Source organism: Lepus europaeus, chromosome 17 (assembly GCF_033115175.1).
Source record: "Lepus europaeus isolate LE1 chromosome 17, mLepTim1.pri, whole genome shotgun sequence".
Lineage (NCBI taxonomy): Eukaryota > Metazoa > Chordata > Mammalia > Lagomorpha > Leporidae > Lepus > Lepus europaeus.
Window position 1 is genome coordinate 9,089,901 of NC_084843.1, and position 25,612 is coordinate 9,115,512.

The following is a 25,612-nucleotide window of genomic DNA, read 5'->3' on the forward strand; positions in this document are numbered from 1 at the left end:
GGGCAGCTGAGCTGAGCTGTGTCTGTGCTAAGTGCGTTCCCGGCCTCGCCTTGCAGTCCCATGTGAAGAAGTAGCTTCCTCCTAGCCTCTCCTCCCCAGTTCCATCTCCTGTCACTGCAAAACAGTCTCAGTTGTATTTGCCTTTCAACTTACAGAGTTGAATTTTGGGTATTTCTCTCTCTCTCATATGTTGTTCAGAATTTCAAATTTTTAAATTATATCAGGAAAAATTTAAGTCTTTAACACAGTTTTGCCTAACTTTATGTAACTGTGTGTGCTTTATACAGCTATCCTCATGAGAAACTATAAAGTGCATAACTTGTTTTCATGTTTATGTAATAATGCTGTAGCAATAAATAATGAAGCTAAGAAAATAGATTGTTTCATCATTTTTCGGAAAGCCTAGAAGTTAGGAAGTCTCTTTAAGAATAACAGATGAGCTAAATCCCCGTAAGAAGGAGAAGCAAAGCTTTCATCTCCAGATTCTTTCCTTTGAAAGTACCTTGTCTCCTGTGAGTCAGCAGCTGGCGGGGGGAGGGTGGTGCTCAAACACTTGCTCCCCGCTCCGAGTTTCCCTGGGAGAGTAAGATATCATCCAGTGGACAGCACGTGTCTATCGCTGGTGTTCAAATAACACTCCTCTCCGAAGAGAGTTTGCTGGGCTGCCTTTGGCTTCTATTTTATGAAATTAAATTGTAGTCCACTGGAGACAGGCAGTGGAGGAAGTTCCTCGCGGGTGTTGCTGGGACATCCCCGTGTGTGTGCTGCAGGCTCCCGTGCGTGAGGTGCCAGATGGTCTTTCATCTCAAGGAGAGGCCGGGAGTGCTGTGCGGGCTTAGCGATGTCGGCTGCTGTCTGTGAGCACTGACAGTGCCGTTTCCAGGAAAGCCATGCCAGGTGATGACGGGGTGGTTTTGAGAATTTAGGATGTGATTTTTTCCTTTAGTAAATAAATCATAATTTATTTTCAGTGTTTTAAATCTGATAGGATTTTTTGTGCTTATTTAGGCTTTAAATTGGCTTTAGTGTTAATTACGTAAAATATGCTGAGAACCAGAATCTGCCTTAATGAAAGTGTAACTAAGCGCTCATAAACCCCTACAGAGCGTAAGCCCGGGAGACAGCATGTTTGTCTGCGCTGATGAGCCCTGGTTTTTGAGGTTCCTGATGTATTACACCCACTGATGAGATAGTTTGATTTCATTTTCCATCCTAATTCATGGTAAAACTAGAATGTGACCCAGAACATGTTTAACAGCATGAGGGGCTGACGACTCTGTGTTCTTTGAGGTGTTTTTTGTTTTGTTTTGTTTTGTTTTTTAAGATTTATTTACTTATTTGAAGGCAGAGTTACAGAGAGGCAGAGGCAGAGAGACACACAGAGAGGTCTTCCGTCCACTGGTTCACTTCCCAATTGGCCGCAATGGCTGGAGCTACATCTAACTAGAGCCAGCAGCCAGGAGCTTCCTCCGGTTCTTCCATGAGGGTGCAGGGGCCCAAGCACTTGGGCCATCTTCTACTGCTTTCCCAGGCCATAGCAGAGAGCTGGATCGGAAGAGGAGCAGCGGGGACTCAAACCGACACCCATATGGGATGCCGGCACTACAGGCAGCAGCTTTACCCACTACACCACAGCGCCGGGCCTCTGTTCTTTTGGGTTTTACAACAAGCATTGCCTTTACAAAATTCTAAACAATGTGTGATGGAGGGAGAAATACTCAGAAACTCAACTCTGGATGTTTAAAGACACTGTAAAATTAAAGGCATCTGTCTCCAAATATTTTAGGAAAAAGGCTTAAACTGTTAAATCCTGCCCTATATAGTTAAGTGTAATTCTAAGTTTTTTAAATTTAGAAGATTTTGTGTCATTTTGCTGATGTTCTTGCTTCTCACCCTGCTTGTTTTCACTGCTCTTTATGGTTTTTGTTTGTGTTAGACTCTAGACATGCTAGGGTGTCTGGCTCACCAGGAGCACGGAGAGCCTGGTGAGGGAGCTGTCTCCCCCCGGCTGTGGTCTGGTCACAGCAAAGGGCCCGGAGCTGACGGCAGCAGCCCAAGCACTGTCTTTCCTTTTGTCACTGACCCTGGTGAGGGATGTGATAGCCCAGCAAATGCTAACTATTTAGGTGTAGTACGCGGATTTTCTACTCTGGTTGGGTGAAGTAATTTGTACGAAATAGCACAAATTTTGACAGGGACACGTGTATCAGGATCTAAGTAGGTACACCGAAACCACGTTTTTATAGCAGAGAAAGTGTCATGCAGGGTACCGGTGATAACAGGCCATGGTGGTACCACGAGGCAGACAGGGCCAGAGAGGCAACCCAGAGATCAGCAACGGGAGCCGCCCGCTGTGCTGAGGTGCAGAGGGGACGCGGGGCCAGAGCTCCCCGAGAACAGCAGGAGCTGCTGCCAAAAGGCAGAGCCAAGGAAGACAAAGGACAAGTTTTGGGAAGCTCCAGTCTCCTACCGGGCTGAGCCTGCTAGAGACCAGCCTGTAGGAGTCGGTGCCAGGTTGGGCAGAGGGCAAGCAGGACTGGGATGGGAACAGCCCTACCAGTGTGTGTCCTTCTTCCCCTTAGTTCACATGGGCACACAGCTCTGTGGACATGAGGGTCCTCTGGCTGGGGCCCTGGGTGCACCTTCTCCCCATCCCCCTTGGCCTCCCCAAGTGGGTTGTAAATGAAAGAATGTGCTTTTCCTAGCCGGCGCCGTGGCTCACTAGGCTAATCCTCCGCCTTGCAGTGCCGGCACACCGGGTTCTAGTCCCAGTCGGGGCGCTGGATTCTATCCCGGTTGCCCCTCTTCCAGGCCAGCTCTCCGCTGTGGCCCGGGAGTGCAGTGGAGGATGGCCCAAGTGCTTGGGCCCTGCACCCCATGGGAGACCAGGAGAAGCACCTGGCTCCTGGCTTCGGATCAGTGCGGTGTGCTGGCCGCGGCAGCCATTGGAGGGTGAACCAATGGCAAAAGGAAGACTTTTTTTCTTTTTTTCTTTTTTTTTTTTTTGACAGGCAGAGTGGACAGTGAGAGAGAGAGACAGAGAGAAAGGTCTTCCTTTTGCTGTTCTGGCTCCTTGGGGGCTTTGGGGGAGTGAACCAGCAGATGGAAGTGTCCTCCCTTTCCGCTCCCTCTCCTCCCCCTCTCCCTCTCCCGCCTTTAAATAAATGGAAAATAGAAGGAATCCAGTATGTAGTTAGGTTTGAGAACCATGACTGTAGGGTGGTTCTAACAGGTAGACTTCCTGGGTTAATGTAATTGTAGTAATTTCTTTAGTTAGGATTAGGAACAATTGCCAGTAAGAGAAGCCTAACAATTTTGGTTAAACAAGATAGTTTATTTTTTAGGTAAATGTCTGGACGCAGGCAGCCCATGGTTTTGTCCCATGCAGTCTTCAGTATTCAGGCTCCTTCGGCTTTGGTTTTCGCGAACCAGGGCAAGCTCTTAACCTCAAGCTCCAAGGTGGAAGCTAGGAGCCAGGGCCAAAGGCATGGGGCAGCTGTGCTTTTCAGAAGATTCCTGGAAGCTCCCCCAAAACTCCTCCCACTTGAATCCCGTTGGCCAGGACTGGGTCAGGAGGCCACAGGCGGCTGCGGGGAAGGCTGGGAAGCAGGCTTGCTTCTGGCAGGCCTTGTGCCGTGACGGAACCCAGGGTCCTGTCACCCACAGAGGAGGACCCATCACCGTGGTCCCTGCCATGACCTCCACGCCTGCTGTATCTGTCCTCTTAGCTGAGAACTTGCCTTCCTGTCGCCCAGACCTGGCCACCCCGAACGGCCGAGTCAGCAGAGCAGGGGCTAACGCTTCAGACAGCGTGTTGGCACTGCGGGGCAGATTCCAGTCAGGCCCAGGGAAGGTGCTGGACGCCGTGGGCTGCAGCCCGTGTCCGCAGGTGATAAAGGTGCGAAGTCGCTCGTTGCACGCGGTTCCTCTGCTCCCCGTGAGCCTGCAGCTGCACACAGGGCACTGCTGCCTTCCGTGGGCAGGTGTTGCCGACTTTCCCCACCCCCGTGCCCGTGCCCCACGTCTGCATTTGCACATGGTGTTCCAACGTTCACATTTCTAACTGAATTCTTTATGTTAGGAAATGGGTGGTTGACCGTGCCTCCTTCTGACTCCGTGTTTTCCTGCCGTTGCAGTGGACGAGGGCCGCAGTAAGGAGCCCGACCGCCTGCAGGTGTTCCACAAGAAGGCCATCGTGCCCTACGGGGTTTACAGGAGGCAGCGGAAGGACCCGAGCGAGGAGGCCGCCGTGCTGCAGTACGCCAGCCTGGTGGGGCAGGCCTGCTCCGAGCGGATGCTGCTGTTCAGGAGCTGAGGGCGGCACGGCCGCACCGTAGGCCGTGACTTTCACTGTCTCATGGCTTTGCTAGAATATTTTGTGGCAATGTATTTGTGAGGATCTCATGGTTCCTATAAGGATTTTAAAACTGTGTTATGACCTAGCCTTATAATCAGGGTTTATCATTTTGGAAGTTTGTTTCTGGAGCAAGATATGCTAAACTTCTCTTGTTGATATTTTGGAAAGTAAAATGAAGATGTAAATCCAAGTCCTGTAATCACAGTTGTGGTTTCTGTGTTCTGTTAAATTACAACAAAGCCTTCCTCCCGTGCATTTAGAGCAGTAGTTTATGCTCTGTGCCCGGAACCCTTCGGTGTGGGCGACAAGGTGGGAAGCCTGCTTGTCTTCCCTGGAGCACAGAGCTGTGCCGTCCCTCCATGTTCCTGTTGAGTCGCTGCCAGCCTCTTACTCGATGGTTTCACAGAGAGCGTGGGAAGAAGGGGCAGACGTTCAGAAGGGTCTCGTGCTGGCACTGGGCCAGCCTGTGCAGGGCGTCCTGCTGACCTCTGCTCGCCTCCTGCCGCAGCGGCTATTCGCACACGCTCCCCAACTGGGACGCTAACACCTGTAATCCCCTCGTTACGTATTACATTTTTCCTCTTTCTAAAAATCTAAGAAATGGGAGTTTTTAGAGAACAGTATTGGTTCCTGCCTTGATCTAAGCCTCACCCAAAGGAAATGGACACCAGTTTTCCTCCCTGAGAGCCCAGAGCGCTTGTCTTTGGTCACTGCGGCATGAGCTGGTGTCTGACTGTTGTAGCTGTGCCAGAGCGCCTGTTTCAGTAAGTGGGGGTCATGCAGCACACGTGGTCCAGGCAAGGAGGCGGAACCGTGTGTTCCTTGTTTGATTGGAGAGTCAGAGTTGATGCTTCCTCTAGTGATGGGAAGGAGAGGCCGGCCCCTTCTTCCACCAGCTCTGTTGTGGATCCCTTCGCCCATTCAGCTTGGGTCACTGTCGGGCTGCAGGGCTGAGCTGGGCTGGGGAGGAGAATCAGACATGTCAGTTCTGGGTGCAGTCAGGCAGTGCTGGCGGCACAACACACACCAATCCCTTGTGCCGCCCGTTTGGCTACCTTATGTCCGTTTTTCTGTTTTCTATCACTTACTCTTTCTCAAAGCCATATTATAAAACTTAATAGTTTGAATCTCACTACTGATTTTTCTTTTCTCCACAATGCACTGAATTTTGGTGAAACATTAGAAAATAACCTTCAAAAAAAAAAAAGCAAATAACCTTCAGCTAGCTACAAAAAAGGGAAGGATCATAAAACAGTTATTTTAAAAATCATATTTCTACAAATTCAACATCCAAGCAGACTCTTAGTCTGTGTGCACGCGTGTGTGAGAGGGAGACAGAGATGGGGACAGCTGCCGCTTGCCAGGCACTTTGCTAACTGGGGATGGATTACTGAGTAAAGCTGTTTACTCTGATCACAGCGATTTCACGTTTTTTTTGGAGTTTTGATTTTTCAAATAATTTCCCAAACCATTTAAGAGACTGACTTGAAACTGCCTTCAGAATCTATGAAATATTTCTTTTTCCCTCAAAAATGAAGATGGCTTCATTTTATGATTATTATAAAAGTGATATTGTAAGCAAGTAAAGTTAAAAGCGTAAATAAAGTAGAAATGTCTCAGGCCCTCCCAGTACTCAGAGAAAGGAAAAGAGAACACACGTGTGCACACGTGTGCTGTTGCTCTCCGTGGAAATACTCTGCATGCTGTGCTGTGTCCTGAGCAGTGAGTCAGGAGCATCCTGAAATGAGAAGAACTTGGAAGTAAGAGTCTCCCTCACTGACACAGGTAGGATCAGTCCTTGGTACCCTGGGCCTCTGGCTGTCCAAGTGGCCACCCCCAGCTGGGTGACAGTGCCTCCCACCCTGACCTGCGGCCGGCGTGTGGAGTGGTGTCATAAAGACCACCGCCCTCGATGGCACAGGAGGAGAAAACCCGACCCTGACATCTTCCCACAGCTCTGGTTTCCTCAGCGGCCGGTGGCTCATCATCCCTGTTGGGAGTGGCTGCCGTGTCCCTGAGGGTGCCTGCTGTGTCACCCCATTGAAGCTTCAGAGTGGCCTGGCCTGGAGGGCTTCAGCTCTGTTGTTTTGTTGGAGAGTAGATAGATAGCATATTGACCCTAGGCGGCGAGGTGTCTTCAGAAGACACTCTTGTTCTGAGTCCTGAGTGAGTGTTGACCTTGGGCCGGAAGGGACAGTCGGGGAAAGGGACCTGACTTTGTTGGTTGACAGAGCCCAGCTGAGATCAGATCTTCCATCAGTGACTTTCACGGACAGTTTGTGTCTTAGGTGGGGGCTTTGCGGTCGCTGCCTTGGTGTCGGGGTCCCCTTCTGAGTCCACGTGAGTTCCCTGCCTCTGTCCTGGGTACAGAGACGCGATGTTGCTTCCTCATGCTGCAGTCGTACTTAAATTATTTCAGTTCTGTGAGATTTGCATTATTTTTATTAAATGTAACCTGAGCACTTTTTTATATTCTAAGAGATACAGGCTATTATCAGATGAGTATATTATTCATTTGATTAAAATTATTTAGATAAGAAGTTATTGTGTATGTTTGCTTTCAAACAGCCTTCCTATTTTTCTTCCTTTGTGTGGTCTCTTATGCATAGCAGAATCTATTATGGAAAAGAACCTTCCTGAACAGTATATGATTTACTTTATAGGCATTATTTCTGTATGGATAAAGGTGGGGGATAAGTTGATGAACAGTTAACTAAAGTATATCTGTTGTTCACTTAAAGAAGAAATGCAGTAGAAACAATTGGAAATGTTTGAATTGGGAATTATTCCAGTGTGTACTGTTTTCTAAATGAAAACCAGAGACTCAGAGGCAACGCGGGTTTGATTGTGGGAGGTTATTTTCTGCTCCTGTGTATGATTTTTCAACAATCTGTTTGATAAAGCTTGAACGTACAAAATAAAGCTGTTTCTATCCACAGTGGCTCTTGCTGGTTACTGCTTCAGAAACGCATGTTTCATCCTGTGGGTTCCGGCATGCATTTCACTAAGGGTAAACGCGTCAGAAACAGCAGCAAAGCACGGGCTACGTGAGATGTAAAATTTAATTTTCAGTAATTGCAGGGCGAGACCACTGGCTTCCCTAGGTCAAAGGTGGGGATCTCCTTCCCTGAGGAATAGAGTGAAATCGATCTCACTTTAACCAAAAATCCACCTTTTTCACAAGATAAATTGGGGAATAGAATTTTCCCCCAATAAAGGGATTAAAAGTAGAACTTAAGTAGCTAACTCAAATATAATTTCTCTTACACCGTTCATTTTACAGAGAAATTTCCAAAAATATTGGGCTGGTGTGCTACAGCAGGTTAAGGTGCCTCTGTGATGGTGGTATCCTATATGAGCACTGTTCCGAGTCCTAGCTGCTCCACTTCCAATCCAGTTGCCTGCTAATCACCTGGAGAGGCAACAGAAGACGTACTTGGCCCCCTGCCAGTCATGTGAGGGACCTGGGCTGAGCTCCAGTCTCTTGGCTTCGGCTTGACCCAGCCGCAGCCATTGTGCCATCAGGGGGAGTGAACAGTGGATGGAAGATCCTCTCCCCTCTACCTTCTCTCTCTAACTCTTGTCTTTCAGGTACATTAAAAAAAATAGCAAAGGCGGGTCCTTTTTTCTTTTTTTTTTTTTTTTTGACAAAGTGGACAGTGAGAAAGAGAGACAGAGAGAAAAGTCTTCCTTTTTGCCGTTGGTTCACCCTCCAATGGCCGCCGCGGCCGGTGCACCGCGCTGAACCAAAGGCAGGAGCCAGGTGCTTCCTCCTGGTCTCCCATGTTGGTGCAGGGCCCAAGCACTTGGGCCATCCTCCACTGCACTCCCGGGCCACAGCAGAGAGCTGGCCTGGAAGAGGGGCAACCGGGACAGAATCCGGCGCCCCGACTGGGACTGGAACCCGGTGTGCCGGCACTGCAAGGCGGAGGATTAGCCTAGTGAGCCGCGGCGCCGGCCAAAGCGGGTCTTGATTGTTCCTAATAGTCCACAGTGTATTTGTGGCCTATGTTTACTACTGTTCTTTTTACATTTTAGAGAATTCCGGTTGGTGATAAAAGGAATCCTGTTTCCCAGTGACTTAAATATTGGCTATAATTCTCACCAGTGTATTTTTTTTTTTTTTTTTTGAGAGCAGAAGTAGCTTGCTTAATTTTCTTATTTAAAATAGTGCCCTTCAGGAACATTTAGACTATGTAGAAAGAGGACCAGTGTCCACCACCACGACTGGCGACCACTTATATTTTGGTTGTATGTGCTTGCTTTTTTTTTTTTTTTTTTTTTGACAGGCAGAGTTCGACAGTGAGAGAGACAGAGAGAAGGGTCTTCCTTTGCCGTTGGTTCACCCCACAAATGGCCAGCATGGCCGGCGCGCTGCGCCAATCTGAAGCCAGGAGCCAGGTGCCTCCTCCCGGTCTCCCATGTGGGTGCAGGGCCCAGGGACTTGGGCCATCCTCCACTGCCCTCCTGAGCCACAGCAGAGAGCTGGACTGGAAGAGGAGCAACCAGGACAGAATCCGGTGCCCCAACCAGGACTAGAACCTGGGGTACCAGCGCCGCAGGCGGAGGATTAGCCAAGTGAGCCGCGGCGCCAGCCAGTTGTATGTGCTTTCGAACTTTATTCTACTTACAGATATGTGTGTGTGTTGATTTAAAATGGAATTATACTATGCATATTTTTTCGTCTACTTAATATCCTGTGGATATCTTAATGTACGAACATGACAATGAATGAGGAAGAATACAATTCTATTGCCTGCAAGAACACTGTGTTAGGTTTTAGGAAAGAAGACTTCAAACTTTGGCCCCTCCTTACAGGTAGCTGGAGTTGTAATGGATGTAAAACAGTTTCCTACTAGTCCTGTGCAGCACGTGGTGCTCCAGACAAAGTTTGGGTCCCCCCAGGTTCACGTGCTGAAGTCTTTTCCCCCACAGTGGTGGTGGTGGAAGACGGGGCCCCTGGGAGGTGATTGTTGAAGGGGTTCTAGAGAGCTCCCGTGTGAGTCCAGCACGTAAGGACACAGCAGGAAAGCACCCTCTGAACCAGCGAGTGGGTCCTCACTGGACCACCGCCCAGTCTGTGGTGTGATGTCAGCACCCACAGTGCTGTGGCAGAGGCCTTTGTCTTTTAATTAAACTTCTTTCTGTTTCGATTAGAGTTGTGGTAGAGGCCTCCCCAAGGTCAGAAGAAGAAGGGAGGGGCCTGTCCTGGGAATGAAATGTAGTTGTTACCTGCTTGCCTGTGGAGTTACTGTCTGCTTGGGTTCCTGTGTGTTAGCGCCAGGGGTGCTGTTAACCTTTGCCAGACATGTCGCACAGGGCTCAGTGTGTGGGAAAAACATCAGTAACTGTGTGCATGCACGGTATTGTATCGGTTTCTGTGGCCGCCATGGAACATTAGAACATCTAATCAACTGTATGCACATGACCATATATAAGGAAATAGCCCTCTTTGTTCTGGGCTTTTGGATGAGAAATTCCACCTGGGCCTTATGCAGGCATAAATGATGAAAGACTACTTCCTGTTAGGAGACCTTGGTGTCTTGTCTACGTGCACGAATCCTGCTACAGTACCATTATTCTTAGCCCTCATTTCCCAGTTCCCTTTGCCTTTTGCTGGGCAGTAGGAATTATTTCTTACCTGAAGTTTCAGAAAATGTGTAGTTTTTAAAAGTTAGTGCCTCTCATCACCCCATGGGAGACCAGGATAAGCACCTGGCTCCTGCCTTTGGATCAGCGCAGTGCGCCGGTCACAGCGTGCCAGCCGTGGTGGCCATTGGAGGGTGAACCAACGGCAAAGGAAGACCTTTCTCTCTGTCTCTCTCTCTCACTGTCCACTTTGCCTGTCAAAAAAAAAAAATTTAGTGCCTCTTCTCTCCTCATCCAATCCACTACATGTTTTCTGGGAGACCTACCCTACTATTTTTACAGTTTGGAAACCTCTAGAATTTCCAATGAAATGTCTTATTTAAAAGCTTAAGGTTATTTGGGGGCCAGCACTGTGGCATAGCAGCAGTGCCAGCATCCCACATGGGTGCTGGTTCGAGTCCCGGCTGCACCTCTTCTGATCCAGCTCTCTGCTATGGCCTGGGGAAGCAGTAGAAGATGGCCCAAGTGCTTGGGCCCCTGCACCTGCTTGGGAGACAGGAAGAAGCTCCTGGCTTCTGGCTCTGGAACGGCCTGGCTCCAGCCATTGTGGTCACTTGGGGAGTAAACTAGTGGATGGAAGACCTCTCTCTGTCTATAACTGTACCAAATAAATAAATAAATAAAGTTCCTCTTTAAAAAAAACAAGGTTATTTAAAATGACTTAAGGTTCTAATTCACGGATTCTTAGGGAAGAAGTCTGTAAAATCGGTTCCCTGTGGTTTGCTACATTTGTTTGCTTTTTAAAATCTAAAATTTTTAGCTGTCGCAGTTCATATCTTCAATCCAGCGCTATCCAGAAAAATTATCCTATGAACTATTTCAAAGGAGACCAAGAATTAAAGTTACTGAATATGTTTGTCCCCGAATTTTTATTCCCTCAGAGCTTCACAGCAGGCTGTTCCCGTGTGCAGCTCCGTGTCCATCACCTCTCCTCCCCTGCGGTGTGAAGGAGCGGCGCCACGTCCGAGCGCTGTCAGGAGCCCCGCAGTGGCAAACGTGAGTGTGTGGGGCGTCCATGCGGGCCCAGGGAGTGTTCCAGCTCCCGTGGGGAGGGCCAGCCTCACTGGGCTGTCATGCTTAAAGCAGACTACTAGTGACCAGCACAAATACTCTGTTTCTTTGATCATTAGAAGTGCAGTATAAAAATGGCTAGTGAACCCACTGCAGTGTTGCAGGTTAAAGCTGTCACAAGAAAAAAGTATAAATGGTGTACTCCTAACTTGTGTCGTTCAACTCTGTGATTTGGGATCGAATTTTCCTCTGAACCTTAGTTTCTTGTCCGTCTGGGCCAGGGTGTTCGCTTTTATTTCTTTATTCAATTAGCGTTAAATGAGGACTCATGAATACTGCATGAGCTGTATTCATCGCACTTTGTTAATGCAGTATTCAGATGTCTGGAACATCTCTCGACTGGTGGAGCTTTTTGATCACGAAACAAGAAAACAGCATTTAGGTTTGTGAATTCAGAGCTGCAGGCTCAGTTGGTTGTGAACAGTTTTATGTGCTTGTCCAGCGTATCATAATACTGAGAGCACCAGACTACTATTTGGAAGCTAACTGTTAACTTTATTGACTTTTAAAGCAGTCTGTGTGGAAATGTGGGTTTATAAACAGGCAGTGCATTTGGGCCCTTTATTAACAGTATCATTTATTCTCAGTTTTGATTAAAAGAATCAATTCAGTGTAGGGTTTGGGGTTTGTAAGATTACAGTAGGAGTCTCACAGACTGATAAAGCCACCCTGGCCAGTAAGATAGCCAGCAGCCATATGTGTCTATTTAATTTAAGTTCAAAATCAAAATTCAGTCCCTCAGCCTCACTGGCCACATTTGTGGGGCTGCCCTGACAAATCACCACCCCCTGCGTAGCTCAGAACGACAGGCATTGATCCTCTCCCTGTTCTGGAAGCTACAAGTCTGAAACCTGGGTGCTAGCTTGCTCCTGGAGGACTCCAGGGGAGAGTCCCGCTGCCTCCCCCAGCTCTGCTGGTTGCTGGCCATCCAGGTGTGGCCGCATCCCACTCGCCCAGCGCCTGTGTGTGTGTGTGTGTGTGTAGTCACCCCATCTCTTCAGTATGGACACTGAATCCATAGCCTCCCTTAATCTCTCTCGACCTCACTGTAGTAATCTACAGAGACCCTGAGTCCAAGCAAGGCGGCGATAGCAGGTGTCTGGGCAGGGAGAGGCGTCCAACAGCTCCCACACTGGACCCTTCCCACCCCCACAGGAAGTCCTGTGGGCCAGTGCTTAGTAAATAGATTGAAAAAGTTAAAATATGTCATGATCTGATGCTGCTGTTGGGTTTCTGCGTGGTAAAACACCATGGAACTCTTATACTTTGCATTTTCTCAGTGTATGCCACTTCTGCCGTGCAGTCAACTTACACACACAACAGTGTGTGCGCGTGACTCTGTCATTTCTCCTTTCCGTGGGGCTGTGTCTGTTTCCTAACGTAACTGCCGTGTCATCAGGATTTAGAATTAAGCTGTGTACAAACGTGATGCTTCCCTAAGGAACAACTGGAATTACTGAAAGAATAATTTGAAGTATTTCCACATTACTCGTGTTTTATATAAATCGTTTTACATTGCATCTTCAGTTTTCTTCCAGGTTGGTTTTGTAGTTGAATTAGCTGTGTGTTTAATCAAATAGAAAGAAGTCCTTCTCAATGTATCAGTAATAGTCTCCAGTAAGCAATAAAGGGCTGGAAGGAACACATCTCCCTAAAGTGCCAGGACCTGACTTCGCAAAAGCCGCACGCGTGGTGGGCCTGGGAGGGCCGTGCCACTGCGAGACACACAGCTGGTGCAGAGCTCACGGGCCTAAGTCGGCCCAGAAGACAGATTAGACAGACTTGGAGCCCTGCCTTTTCCGGATTTTTAATCCCTTTGATGTATACTTTAGAGTAACCTGGCTTACTAGTTTTCTCCCTGACAAAGCCTGCTCCTAACCCTGTAGAATCTCCAGGACTGGTGTCACTGACGCACAGAGGTTCACTGGCCTCCCTGCGTGGTGGCTGTGGGAGCAGTGGCTGCAGAGAGGAAGAGTGCCTGTCTGAGAGCCATGCTGCTCGCACCAAGCTCCACCCCTTTTGACACTTCCCCAGGACGTGCGGGCCAACTGCGCATCTGCAGCAGCCGGCAGGTGTGGTGAAGTCACTTAGTTCTGCTAATGTCGCTGACGATTACTGGGAAAGCTTGGGACTGAGGAAAGCAAGTCTGGAGGGAAAGTCCGGCGGGCAGTTGGGCTTCACGATCGTGAGCGCGTTGTTCACCTCCGTGATGCTCACCGCCCTTGTGAAGATGGGAAACCGTTGTGAGTCAGTGTCGGGCGCGCGGTGCATTGTGGCGATAAGGGCCTCCCTTACGCACGCTGCCCATCAGCCCCCTCACCACCTGGAGTGTGGACCCAGTCGTAGAAGGGAAGGAAGCAGAACTGCCCCGCAGCAGCTGGAATGGGCTAGACTCCACGCACTGGGGCTCAAGCCTCGCTCCCGGGGCCCCCTGAGGCCATGCACACAGGAGAGGCGGCACGCGCCTCGGGGATGTGCAGCCCCGAAGGAAGATCTGGGTGGCAGGAGGGTAAAGCATACTAGAAATGCCACACTAGCCAGAGGGTGCAGGCCCCATGCCGGCTGGCTCCACCCTGAGCCTGTCCGGCAGTGCTTGGCACTGCCCACCAGCCCACAGAGCCTGCCGGCCTCAGACCCACAGCAGCCTGGTCACGCCCAGCCTTTGATTGACCTTAGGAAGTGGAAAAGGGTTGGGGAGCAGGAACTTAGACTCCAAGGCCAAGCAGACCGGGTTCGAGTGCCCGGATCGCGTCCTCCGTGTGTGACCTTGGCCAAGTGCCCTGAGTCTGCAAACGTCAGCTTCCTGGGCCGGAGAGGTGAGTCGGGCAGGCGGGCACGGTGTAGGAGTCAGCTCTGCTGGCACAGAAGGCACGGCCCCCGGCCCTGCTGTTCTGTGCTTCTGTTGCGCCTTGCCTGACGCACAGGTGCCAATCAGAAAGAAAGGTCAGAGAAATCAAATTTTAACAAAACGCTACAGGAAAGACGAGGAGTAAGCCCTGCTAATCCGAGGCCCAGCGTCCTAACCGCGTGGGCAGCCCCCTGAGCGCACAGCCGTTCCCAGCAGTGGGGACGTTGACGCTGGTGATGGCAGTGCTGAACCCTCCAGGAATGGTTAAAGCATGCTCAGTGTTATCTTCCCTAAGAAGGTATAGGATGCACTTTAAACAGCTCTGTTTGAAACCGTTAAAGCCATAAGAAGGAGTCCTGTTGCTGGATGCGGAGTTCCCAGCACCAGATGGGCTGTCATGACCTTGGCGTTGGAATCCAGTGGAGTTCCAGCCGCCCACAAAGGACGCTGCATGTTGGAAGGGTAAAACCTGCTAATGGCCGCCCGGCAAATGGACTGTGGATAAACAGTGTTCACGGGGGCCCTCACTCCAGTGGCGCCCCCATTCAGGAGCCACCTCCTATAGTGGGCGGATAAAATAGGTCTGAGGCCCCGGCACAATTATGCACGTCTCTGTTTGTTTTGTTGGAGACAAAACTGAACAACAGGGTTTCTGGAAAGCCGGCAGCCTTGCTCCCCGCAGTGGTCGGCAACCCCGGTTACAGTGTCGCTGATAATGACCCGGCTGTTTGCATCATGCCCCCAGCTGTTCTGCCTTCTCTTCCCCCCCCCCCCCCCCCCGCCATGCTGCTTCCTGGCAAATACCTCTTAGAACAGGCTGTTCGCTGAAAGCTTTGTCAGAAAGATCCAGAAATCAGACAGCACTTTTTGGAATGCGTGACATTACATCGACCTGGGCGGGGAAAGGAAAGTAAGATGGAGGCGACTGCTTGGGTATAGATTTGTAGCTTTCACCAAAAATAGTATCTGTATAAGAGAAAATGGAATTAAAAGTTGATTTTGGTACACATTTTTTGAAATCTATACATACAAGGGGTCTTCAGAAAGTTCATGGAAATTGGCTATTAAGACAAAAGGATGCATGAGTTTCCAAAAAATGTTCGCACCCACATAAACTTACCTTTTAATCCCACTTTCTATAGACTTTGCATCGTCCCCTCGGGCCGACTGCTCCATGCCACCTCCTTACCGCGGGTGGGGGTGTGTCACACAGTGGGACCTGGAGGCCCCAGAACTGTCTTCTGGGTGCTGTCAGCCTTGCTCTGCGCCTGGAGCCGATGATGGCAACGCCTTGGTGAGAAGCCCGGCGCCTGCCGCACTGCCGGCTAGGAGGCCAGAGCTGGACTGAGGGGGCCTGGGCCAGACAGACGCCCTCTGAAATGGCCCCGCTGTGGCCGGCGGCATTGGCCCTGGGACCCTCAGGGACAGAGTGGAGACCTTGGTCCTCTCCTCTCTGCCCTCTCAGTGAAACTTGCCCTGACGCCACCAGGGGGCAGAAGAAGCTTCCCGGCCCGGTTCTCTTCTAGATTGCTCATGGAATCCTCTCCTACATGGCAAGGCAGACTCTCCTTTTGGTCCGCTGGGCCAACGTCTGCCACAGAAACCATACTCCCCAGTCCCCATAACTTGATCCTTTTGGCTTTGTTTGGCTTGTCTTTTAAACGAATGCTTCCTGCTCATCCTATGGCAACATCGGGGCTGTTTGTGTGGATTAATGATTGCCTAGCGCGACCCAGGCCAACACAGCGTCCCTGTCTCCTGCACCATCCTCCACGTGCCCAACCTCTCTGGGCTCACAGAGCTCTTGGAACCTTGTGTTACGATGATTGCAGTAGCCTGTCAGCCCCAGTTGGCCTCCCTGGCCAGCTCACACCTGCAGACTGCACCTACAGGCTTACCTGTTCTCACCTGCTCGCCCTAGGAGGTCTACAGGAGCCCAGCAGGCGTGCCCCAGCCTCCACGCCATTTCCCCTGTCTCTCCAGCACAGCTATACCCATCTGTTCACCTATCGTGCCCATCAAGCCCTGTGAGCTCCACCGCGCCCTTCCCCAAGGTCCTTAGCAGCTGCTGCCATCTCAGTGGCACCAGGGCATAGTACCAGAACTCCTCCTTCCTTTGGTTTCCTCCTGAGGTTTGTAGGAAGCCTAGCTGGGGCTGCTGGAGCGCTATATGTTGGTCCCAGTCGAGTGAACTGTGGCCAGGGCTCCTTTGAGAAACCTCCCTGCCTTGAAGAAGGCAGTCATGTCTCGTGTCATCTTGGGCCCCAGCCTGCGTCTGCTCCTCATTCAGTTTCACAACACTCAGTGGAATTTTTTTTATTTATTGATCTTGATGTATTTGAAAGGAAGAGTGTCAGAGAGAGAGAGAGAGCTTCCGTCCACTGATTTCATTCCCCAAATGTCTGCCATAGCCAGGGCTGGGCCAGGCCACATATCGAAGCCGGGACCTCCATCCAGGTCTCCCATGTGAGTGACCGGAAAGCAAGCACTTGAGCCAGCACCTGCTGCCTCCCGGGAATCAGAGGCGGAACTCAGTCGCAGGCGCTCTGCTATGGGAGGTGGGCGTCCCGAGCAGAACTTAACCCACGGCATCTTAACACCCACGCCAAGGAGGGAGTGTGTAGGAAGCACCCCTGAGAACTCGAACTCGCACTGGACCATATTGAGCTGTGCAGGCTCTCGAATGCTTTCAGGATGCTGGCATTCGTGTGGGGAATGTTAGCAGAGGTGAAGGTCCTGCGTGTGTGGACACTGGTGCCTAGGCAGGTCCCTTTGTGGCACCTGATGTCACATGAACAGTGATCGCCTTCTGGGGGGAGAGAGGCAAATTACAAGCAAATGCATGAGCCCAGACACCCGGCTGTGCTCAGTGGTGCAAAACCCACCTTGCACGGGGCAATGAGGGAAGGCTTTGGGGAAATAGTGGCAGGAAGTGTGTGGAGTGAATGAAACATGGACACAGGAACGCGTGAGGTTCCTGGATCTTTGCACCTTAGAAGTTCATGGTCTTGGCCAGCGCCTCGGCTCACTAGGCTAATCCTCCACCTGTGGTGCTGGTACTCCAGGTTCTAGTCCCATTTGGGGCGCCGGTTCTGTCCCGGTTGCTCCTCTTCCAGTCCAGCTCTCTGCTGTGGCCTGGGAAGGCAGTGGAGGATGGCCCAAGTCCTTGGGCCCTGCACCCGCATGGGAGACCAGGAGGAAGCACCTGGCTCCTGGCTTCGGATCGGCGTGGCGCGCCAGCCGTGGCAGCCATTGGGGGGGTGAACTAATGGAAGGAAGACCTTTCTCTCTGTCTCTCTCACTGTCTAACTCTGCCTGTCAAAAAAAAAAAAAAAAAAGAAGAAGTTCACGGTCTTGGCAGAAGGACCCAGCCCCATGAGTGGAATCTCCGGCTGCTCTTGCACTGAGTGCATTCAGGGGGTTTCCCCAGAGAGCTGACCTTTGACCTAAAATTGATTTTAGGGAAGAAAAGGAGCCACCTGTTCTCCACGGAGGGAATCACAGCAAGACATGGGCCCCATGTAGGGAACAGCACGCTGCTTACTTTGGCTGAAATACAGAGAATTGAAGACAGGCATGGTGCCACGAGTGGACAGGCCAAGTGGCTTGTCCAGCAGCCCCGGATGTAACTTTAAATGGTAGGGAGTAGCCAGGGCTGGGAGACGTGGTGGGCCCTGACTCAGGGGGATCTCACGACTTCCCTGCCAGGGAAGAGAGGAGCCAGCATGCCCTCCCGGGTCGGAGGCGGGGGCGAAGGCTGCAAGCCGCGGGTTCCTCACCTTGAGCTACACTGGTTGGTCGCTTTCACCTGCCGGCCTTGGGCTGGATTGGGGAGATCCTTGCCCATGCCCAGAGTGGCCACCCAGCTTGAGGAAGGAACTGCACAAGGCAGAGTCCCCTCCGTGAACAAGCCTCGGGGGATGGGTGCAGTGACGATGGCACTGAGGGGTTCGTGGAGAGGCCGACCTTGGTGATCCATGGGGCTGGCACCTCAAGAAATTGATGGCTGGCTGGCACCACAGCTCACTAGGCTAATCCTCCACCTGTGGCGCCGGCACCCCGGGTTCTAGTCCCAGTCGGGGTGCCAGATTCTGTCCCGGTTGCTCCTCTTCCAGGCCAGCTCTCTGCTGTGGCCCGGGAAGGCAGTGGAGGATGGCCCAAGTCCTTGGGCCCTGCACCCGCATGGGAGACAGGAGGAAGCACCTGGCTCCTGGCTTCGGATTGGCGCGGTGCACCAGCCGTGGCAGCCACTGGGGGTGAACCAATGGAAGGAAGACCTTTCTCTGTGTTTCTCTCTCTCACTGTCCACTCTGTCAAAAAAAAAAAAAAAAAAGAAAAGAAAAGAAAAAAGAAAGAAAGAAAGAAAGAAATTGATGACTACAAAACAACGTGAGAAAAGCTTTGAAAACCTCCCCGTGCCTCTGGCTGCAGTCTCCCTGGCAGATTCCCACGTCCCCGCCACAGTTAGGTGGCTCTCACAAGCCCTGTGAACAAGCCCTCTCTTTGTGCCACATGAGAGCCACGGAGAGCCACAGTGCACCCTCCAGAGGCCGGCGTTGTGCTCCTGGAATGGGCTGTAGCGCAAGGACACAGGAAGGCAGGACCTTCTCACGAGTCTGCACAGATGCACTCAGGTCAGGCGCGAGCAGGACCTGGGTCCCCACAGGCGGCCGCACGGGGGCCCGCATCACCCCTGTGCCCCCGGGGTTTGCAGCAGCGAGGGCTCTCCTCAAATCAGGTGGGGACAGATGTGGTGGCGCAGCAGGTTAAGCCGCTGTTTGGCACTCCCACGTCCCATTATCAAAGTGCCTGGGTTCGAGTCCCACCTCTGCTTCCAATCCAGCTTCCTACCCATTAGTGCACTCCTGGGAGGCCACAGATGATGGCTCAAGTACTTGGGCCCCTGCCAAGTAGGTGGGAGACCCAGATGGAGCGTCTGGCTTTGGTCTGGCCCAGCCCTGGCTGTTGGGGCATTTGGTGAGTGAACCAGCATTTGGAAGATTCTCTCTGTCTCTCTCTCTCCCTCTCAAACCCTCTCTTTCAAATAGTCAGATGAGTGGTGTTAACCTCGCGCAGAGGGGACAGGGTCACGCCACTCCCTTGCTTTGTGCCTTTAGGGCAGTTACCCTCCCTCTCACCCTCAGCGCCCCAGACCTCAGAGAGGGTTACAGCATCTGCCCTCCTCCTGGCAGCACGTGGTGCCCGCAGGTGAGTGGGGAGACACAGCGGTGGGGTCCGGGGGCAGAGAGCAGCCAGGTCAGTGCCCCGCGGAGACACAGCAGCCAGCTTCTGGGGAGGGGGAGCTGGCTTCCCCACCGCGCCTCGGAATCTTGTCCCCACCCTTGCGTTTCCAGAGAGACCATTTGAGAGCAGTCTTCGACAACACACACAGAGACAAGTGCACAGAACTCAAGTGCACAAGCCCACCTGCCCGTGCCTGCCTCCCTCTCTGCTCTCCTCTGGGGTCCTCTGTCTTCACACTCGGCCGCCTGTGTGAGTCTGCCTGTTGCTGAACCCGTCCTGTGTCTGGATCCTCTCCCACCTTACACCTGTGGTGGGCGTGTTCCATTCATTCTTGCCGCTCTATAGGATTCTGTGGTGTGACTGCACCGCCATCTGTCCACACTGTGGATGGACACTGGGGTCCTGAGCCGTCCTCTTCCTGGGGTCAACAGCCCCTGTTTGCCCTGTGCTCACGTGCTTGGGTTGGTTGTGTCTGGGTGCAGACTCGAAGTGGCTTGCATTTTTGTTGTGAGAGAGGAGGAAATGTGGAGTCGGCAGGACAGGAGGTGACCTGGGCACCTAAAGGGGGCGGGGAGTCTTGTATGAGCTAAAAGGGAAGGCAAGGCCAGGAAACTGATAGGAAAGGGAGATTCCCAAAACCCACAGAGATGGGCCTGCCACCCTAGGCCAGGGGGAGGGCAGAGACGCGAAGACCGGATTCCCACCCCGGCTGTCACCCACAGCCGTGGACTACGCGAGTGTTCGAGCCTCTCGGACCCAGGAAGAGAAAGAACATGTTACTCAACCACTGTGTCGGGTCCTGTCCATGCTACCCAGAATGCCCTTCTCCTGGCCCTGCCTCTGCTGGCTGCTTCTCAGAGAGGCCTCTGTCCACCCCATTGAAACGGGCCACCGGCCCCTCTCTTTCAACACAACAATTGGAACGTTGTCTGGATTCTCAGCACAGCCCTGCTCTCTGTGGACCATTTGTCTTGTTTATTTCACGGCACTGCCCCCTCTGCCACCCCCACTGGGAAGTTAGCTCTGGGAGAAGGACCACGGGGGCCTGGCCCCTGCTCTGTCACTGGGCTGACAGCACCCAGCCAGGGGACTCTCAGCAGACACTTTCTGAAGGACTTCCTAGGATTTTCTAAAGGGGAAAAAGAAAAAAACTGAGAAAGGAGCAAGAAAAATCTTAAATTTGCCATGTATCTGACATTAATAAAATAGGCATTCTCAGCTAAGGCCACTCCATGCTCATGCTCTTCTTCTTCTTCTTCTTCTTTTTTTTTTTTTTTAAGATTTTGTTTATTTATTTGAGAGGTAGAGTCAGAGAGAGAGAGAGAGACAGAGAGAAAGGTCTTTCACCCGCTGGTTCATTCCTCAATGGCCGTAGTGGCTAGGACTGAGCCAATCTGAAGCCAGGAGCTTCTTCCAGGTCTCCCACGGGAGTGCAGGGGCCCAAGCACTTGGCCATCTTCTGCTGCTTTCCCAGGCCATCAGCAGAGAGCTGGATCGGAAGTGCAGCAGCTGGGATGCAAACCATGGTCCACACGGGATGCTGTCGCCACAGGCACAGGCCCAGCCTACTGCACACAGCACCGGCTCTTCCATGCTTTTCTTAAAGAACAAATATGGAGGAGTGGGCATCCCGGATCAGAAGGCCTGGCTTGAGTTCCAGCTGCTTTGCTTCAAACCCAGCTCCCTGCTCATGTGCACCTGGGAGGCAGCAGGTGACAGCTCAGGTGCTTGGTTCCCTGTTGCACACATGAGAGACCTGGATGGAGTTCTTGGTTCCTGGCTTTCGCCTGGCCCAGCTCTGATGCAGGCATTGGGGAAGTGAGTCAGTGGCTGGAGGTTCCCTCTCCATCTGTCTGTCTGTCTCTCTCTCTCTCTCTGCCTTTCAAATAAAATAAAAATAAAGTATCTTTTAAAGAATGCATATGGATATTGATTTTAGATATTTTTTCTTCCTTTAGAAGTGTGGAAACACGATAAGGTGATTGAGTGATGCCTCAAATGATCTTAAAACCCCAAATATTTGTTTTCTCTAAACTGTGGCTTTGGGTTCTCTCAACCCCCAGCCCCCTTTGTAAGGAGACAATTGGAAATCCCCACCTACCTGTGTCTTACGTGTGAGGCGACCTCTGTCTTCCTCTGGGGCCTTCATTTTCCTGGGCCCATTCGGACGGAGGCTGATGCTGGTGGCTCGGAGGCACTGCCTGCTGTCAACTCTGCTCCACTGGGACGGGGAACCTTACAGGCCCAAATGTCCTGGTCCAGATGCCCTCCTGGTCTTCGTGCTGCACTTGATGTGGGCTGTGACCTGAACGTGCGCCCTGGTCCATGGTGTCGGGGGGGGGGGGGGGGGTGTCAGGCTGTGAGGACCGCACCCTCAGGAATAGATGATCGGCTTAAAGACAGCTCGAGGGGTGGAGGTTGGCCCCTGGCTGTTGTCCTTCCGCCTGCTGCCAGGTGAGGGCGTAGCATCAAGGAGCTGAGGTTTGGACTTCCCAGGCGTCTCAGGTCCTGTGCTACTGTTTGAGTCCTGCTGCTCTGCTTCCCACCCCGCTCCCTGCTAACGCACCCCAGGGAAGGCAGCCGAGGATGGCCCAAGTGCTGGGGCCCCTGCCACAAATGTGGGAGGTGTGGGTGGAGTTCCTGGCCCAGACCTGGCTGTTGCAGCCACTAGGGAGTGAGCCAGTGGATGGAAAATATCTCCTCCCCCACCCTCCTTTCTCTCAGTCCCTCCCTGCTCTCTGTCACTTTGCCTTTCAAATAAATAAATGTAAACAGTACAGCATCTTATCTTCTGCCTCCATTGCTATCATCAGTGGTGTGGGTGGGGCCCACCGGGAGGAGACGAGGCAGAGCTGGCCTGCCGGCAGGTCAGGAACACTGGCCTGAAGGGCCCTGTGACACAGGGACTCCCCTCTGCAGAATGATGAGCTGAGCGTCCCTGGCCACGCTGTCAGGGACGCGTGCTACTCATAGCTGGCCTAGACTCTGCCTTACGACTTTGCACCTTGGCTGTGAAGTTCTGGCTCTGCTCAGGGTGCAGTATTGGCTGTACCCCACGTGGGTAGCTGAATACCTATTCCCTTTCTCTAGCAATGGCCCCTGATTACTGATCCACGTGAGCCGTGTCATCCACTGTCACCGGGCCACCTGCCATTCTTTCCACCCCATCCTCACGTCTGCTCCCAACTCCACTCTCCTGTCCCAGTAACATGGTCCCCACACCAGCGCCTCCACCTTTCCTCTTGATCCAGGTGTGACCTCGGCTCTTCTCTGTTGTGTCCAACACAGCCACCTAAAAGCCCTCTGGGTTGCACCTGCAGTGTGGCTGTGGCATCTTGAACCTCCCGTCATCACTTGAGTGTGCCTGCCCATTGGCTCACAGCCTGCGTGGGGCAGGAGGCTCCTTGCCGGCCCCTCCGGCTTCTGCCCTTCCTCTCCAGATCACTTCTTCCTAGGATTCATGAGATCCTGCCTCCCCTACCTTTTCATTGATTCCAGACATCCCTTTGACCAGGTCAGCCTTTTATTGTGCAATTAAATGCTAAACTTAGGTTTTCAACCTCATACCCCTGAGGATGGTTACTGTCAGACACTAGAAAATAACAAGTGTTGGTGAGGCCGAGGAGGATTTGGAACCCTCGGCGCCCCATTGGTGGGGATGTGATATGGCACAGCCCCTGGGGAAAACAGTATGGCGGTTCCTAGAACTATGAAAAGCACAGCTACTCTGCCAGGCCAGGCTGTTCCTTTCTCAGTGTACCCTGTATCCAAAAGGATTGCACGTGGGGTCGGGAAGGTGCACCTGCACACCCACGGTCGTGGCAGCACTATCCACAGCAGCCGGCAGGTAGGGGCAGCCCGGGTGTCCGTGGACGTGTGAGTGGGTGACCACCCGTGGTCTGGTACACAGTGGAATATTATTCAGCTCTAAAAGGAAGAGAATCCCGATAGCTGCTCCAACATGGATGAACCTTGACGATACCACAATGAGAGAAATAAGCCAGGAACAACACGACAAATACTGTGCAATCTGTGTCGTGTGAGCTAAGGAGAGTAGTCCGATTGCTGGGGACAGGAGGAGGCGGGAGGAAGCCCATGAGCAGAGCTGGGGGCTCAAGATGAGAAAGTCCTGGACGCTGGCGGTACTCATTTAACAGCGTGTGTACACCTGACACTGTAGAACCTTACCCTTCAACGGGATCGAGGGGCGGGCACTGTGGTGCAGTGGGCTCGGCTGCCACTCAGGATGCCCACATCCCAGATCAGTGCCCGGTTTGAGTCTGTTACTCTGCTTCTGATCCAGCTTCCTGCTAATGTGCCCGGGAGGGAGGGTAGATTCTTGCCATCCATGTGGGAGACCGGGATGCAGTTCCTGGTTCCTGGCTATGGCTGGGCCCAGTGATGACTATTGGGGACATTTGGAGAGTGAACCAGTGGATAGAAGGTCTTTCTATCACTCTGCCTTTTAAACAAACAAATATCTTAAAAACCTGATTAAGAGGTAAACTTTATGTTATGTGGATTTTACCATAATTACAAATTTTAAGAGTTTTAAAAATAAGTTTACATTATGACATCACAGCCTGCTTGTCCTTGTGCTGTTTAAGGAAGGTGAAGTTCAGTGTTTGGTGGAAATGTAGAACTTAGGAAAGAACAAGAAATACATTCTAAGGGCAGGGACTCCAGCTCTCATCTAAGGTGAATGAATTCTACTCCATGTAGTAAATTCATAATATTTGTAAGATTCTCTTAGACAAAGCTTTCCAACTGAAACTCTTCGTTACCAGCCTGCCCGACGGTGTGTGTGTCCGCCACGGCCCAGCTCGTGTGGCAAGTTTAGGTGGCTGAGAACCAGGCTCTCAGGAAGGCAGACGGCAGGAGCGCCGTGTGGTGCTGGCGCTCAAAGGGACGTGAGAGTAGAGTTAGCAGAATCCAGACCAGGCCTCTGCCACTTCTCAGGTCGCCTCCCACTACCATCTCATAAAGGATAATAAGAACCCCTGTCTAGACCGTTTGAATACACACAAAGTTCCCCAAAGGCCTACCGTGCCAGACCTCCCGGCTCCTGCGAATCCTTTGAGGATAAAGACTGCACTGCACGGAGTAGCGGTGTTACTCCGATCGCTGCTGCTGTGTTTGGATATGGAAGTCTCCAGGCGTCTGGTCTCGGAGCGCGCAGACGGCTCCAGCTTCGGATGCCCCCCCGCTGCCCCCACAGGGATCAGTCCCTCAGCCGCGCCCTGCGCTCCTCTGCATGGCTGGGGACAGGGACGCGCGCTGTCCTCGGCTGACCCGCCGCAGGGAGAGGACAGCCGTGCATGGCCACGTGGAGGGGCTGGGTTCCTGGGCCAGCAGGGTCTGGGTCTCAGGTTCCTCATCACTTTTTAAAATCTTCTACATTTAAATAATTTCAAATTTTTGGAAAAGCTGCAAGAATAGTATAAAGAAGCACTGTGCAGTTGAAAAAAAAATTTTTATTTACTTACTTGAGAAGCAAGGAGACGAAGTGACAGCTCCCCCAGCTAGCTCCCAGATGCCTGCGGTGGCCGGCAGTGGGGCAGGCCCAAGCCAAGGACTGGGAACACAACTCATGGCTCCCACGTGAGTGGCAGGAACCCAACTACCGGAGCCATCACCGCCGTCTCAGGGCTCTGCTCGAGTTCGTCAGTGTTGACATTTGTCCCCTGTCACCCCCTCTCCGTCACTGTACGGTGATCAGAATCAGCAATTAGATGCTGACAGGACGTTATCCACAGGATGTGGAATTTCACTGATTTCCCCGTGTTGTTTTCTGTGGACTTTTTTTTCCCAGCGTGGGATCCTCACTGAATTCATTTGGGCAGTGTGAACCCCTCCGGTTTTTGACTGCTGTTCCTGCTCTTTCCCACTGTCGAGAAGAACAAGCTGGTGGTGACAAAGAATTGGGGACATAACCACCATGTTACCAAGTGGATGAATTAACGACTACTTCCCCTGTAAAGTGAGATGCTCTGGGGGCAGGTGCCTGGTGCAGCAGCCGACAACCCCCCCCCCCCCCCACTTGGCTGAGTGCCTGGGTCTGAGTCCAGGCTCTACTTCTGGTTCCAGCTGCCCACTAACGCACATCCTGGCAAGCAGCATGTGGTAGTCCATGCACCTGGGTTCCTGTCACCCAGTGGGGGAGACCCCAGTTGAGTCCTAGCTCCTGGCTTTGGCCTGGCCCAGCCCTCGCTGTTGTGAGCCTTTGGAGAGTGAACCGGTGGGTGGAAGACATCTCTTTTTGCCTTTCAAATAAAATAAAAATAAATATTTTAACTATGATGAATTTGTATATGAATTTCTGTTATGTCAATACTTTTTTTTAAAAAAAAATTGTTTTATTTATTTGAAAGACAGAGTTACAGAGAGAGATAGAGCCAGAGAGAAGTCTTCCATCCACTGGTTCACTCCCCAAATGGCCACAA

General features: G+C 51.8%; 1 protein-coding gene across 7 annotated transcripts in view; it reads left to right on the forward strand.

Moving 5' to 3' along the window:
• The window catches only part of ATE1 (arginyltransferase 1), a 239,049-nt gene that overhangs the window by 171,138 nt on the left and 42,299 nt on the right, over positions 1–25,612 (forward strand). For 6 of the 7 annotated variants that reach the window (XM_062215033.1, XM_062215034.1, XM_062215031.1 and 3 more), the window contains one exon: positions 4,137–7,288. In XM_062215033.1, coding sequence (XP_062071017.1) covers positions 4,137–4,315 — 179 coding nt within the window. In that variant the 3' untranslated portion in view covers positions 4,316–7,288. Of the gene's footprint in view, positions 1–4,136; positions 7,289–10,887; positions 11,003–25,612 lie in introns of those variants that run through there. The other variant, XM_062215035.1, reaches the window with a different exon arrangement.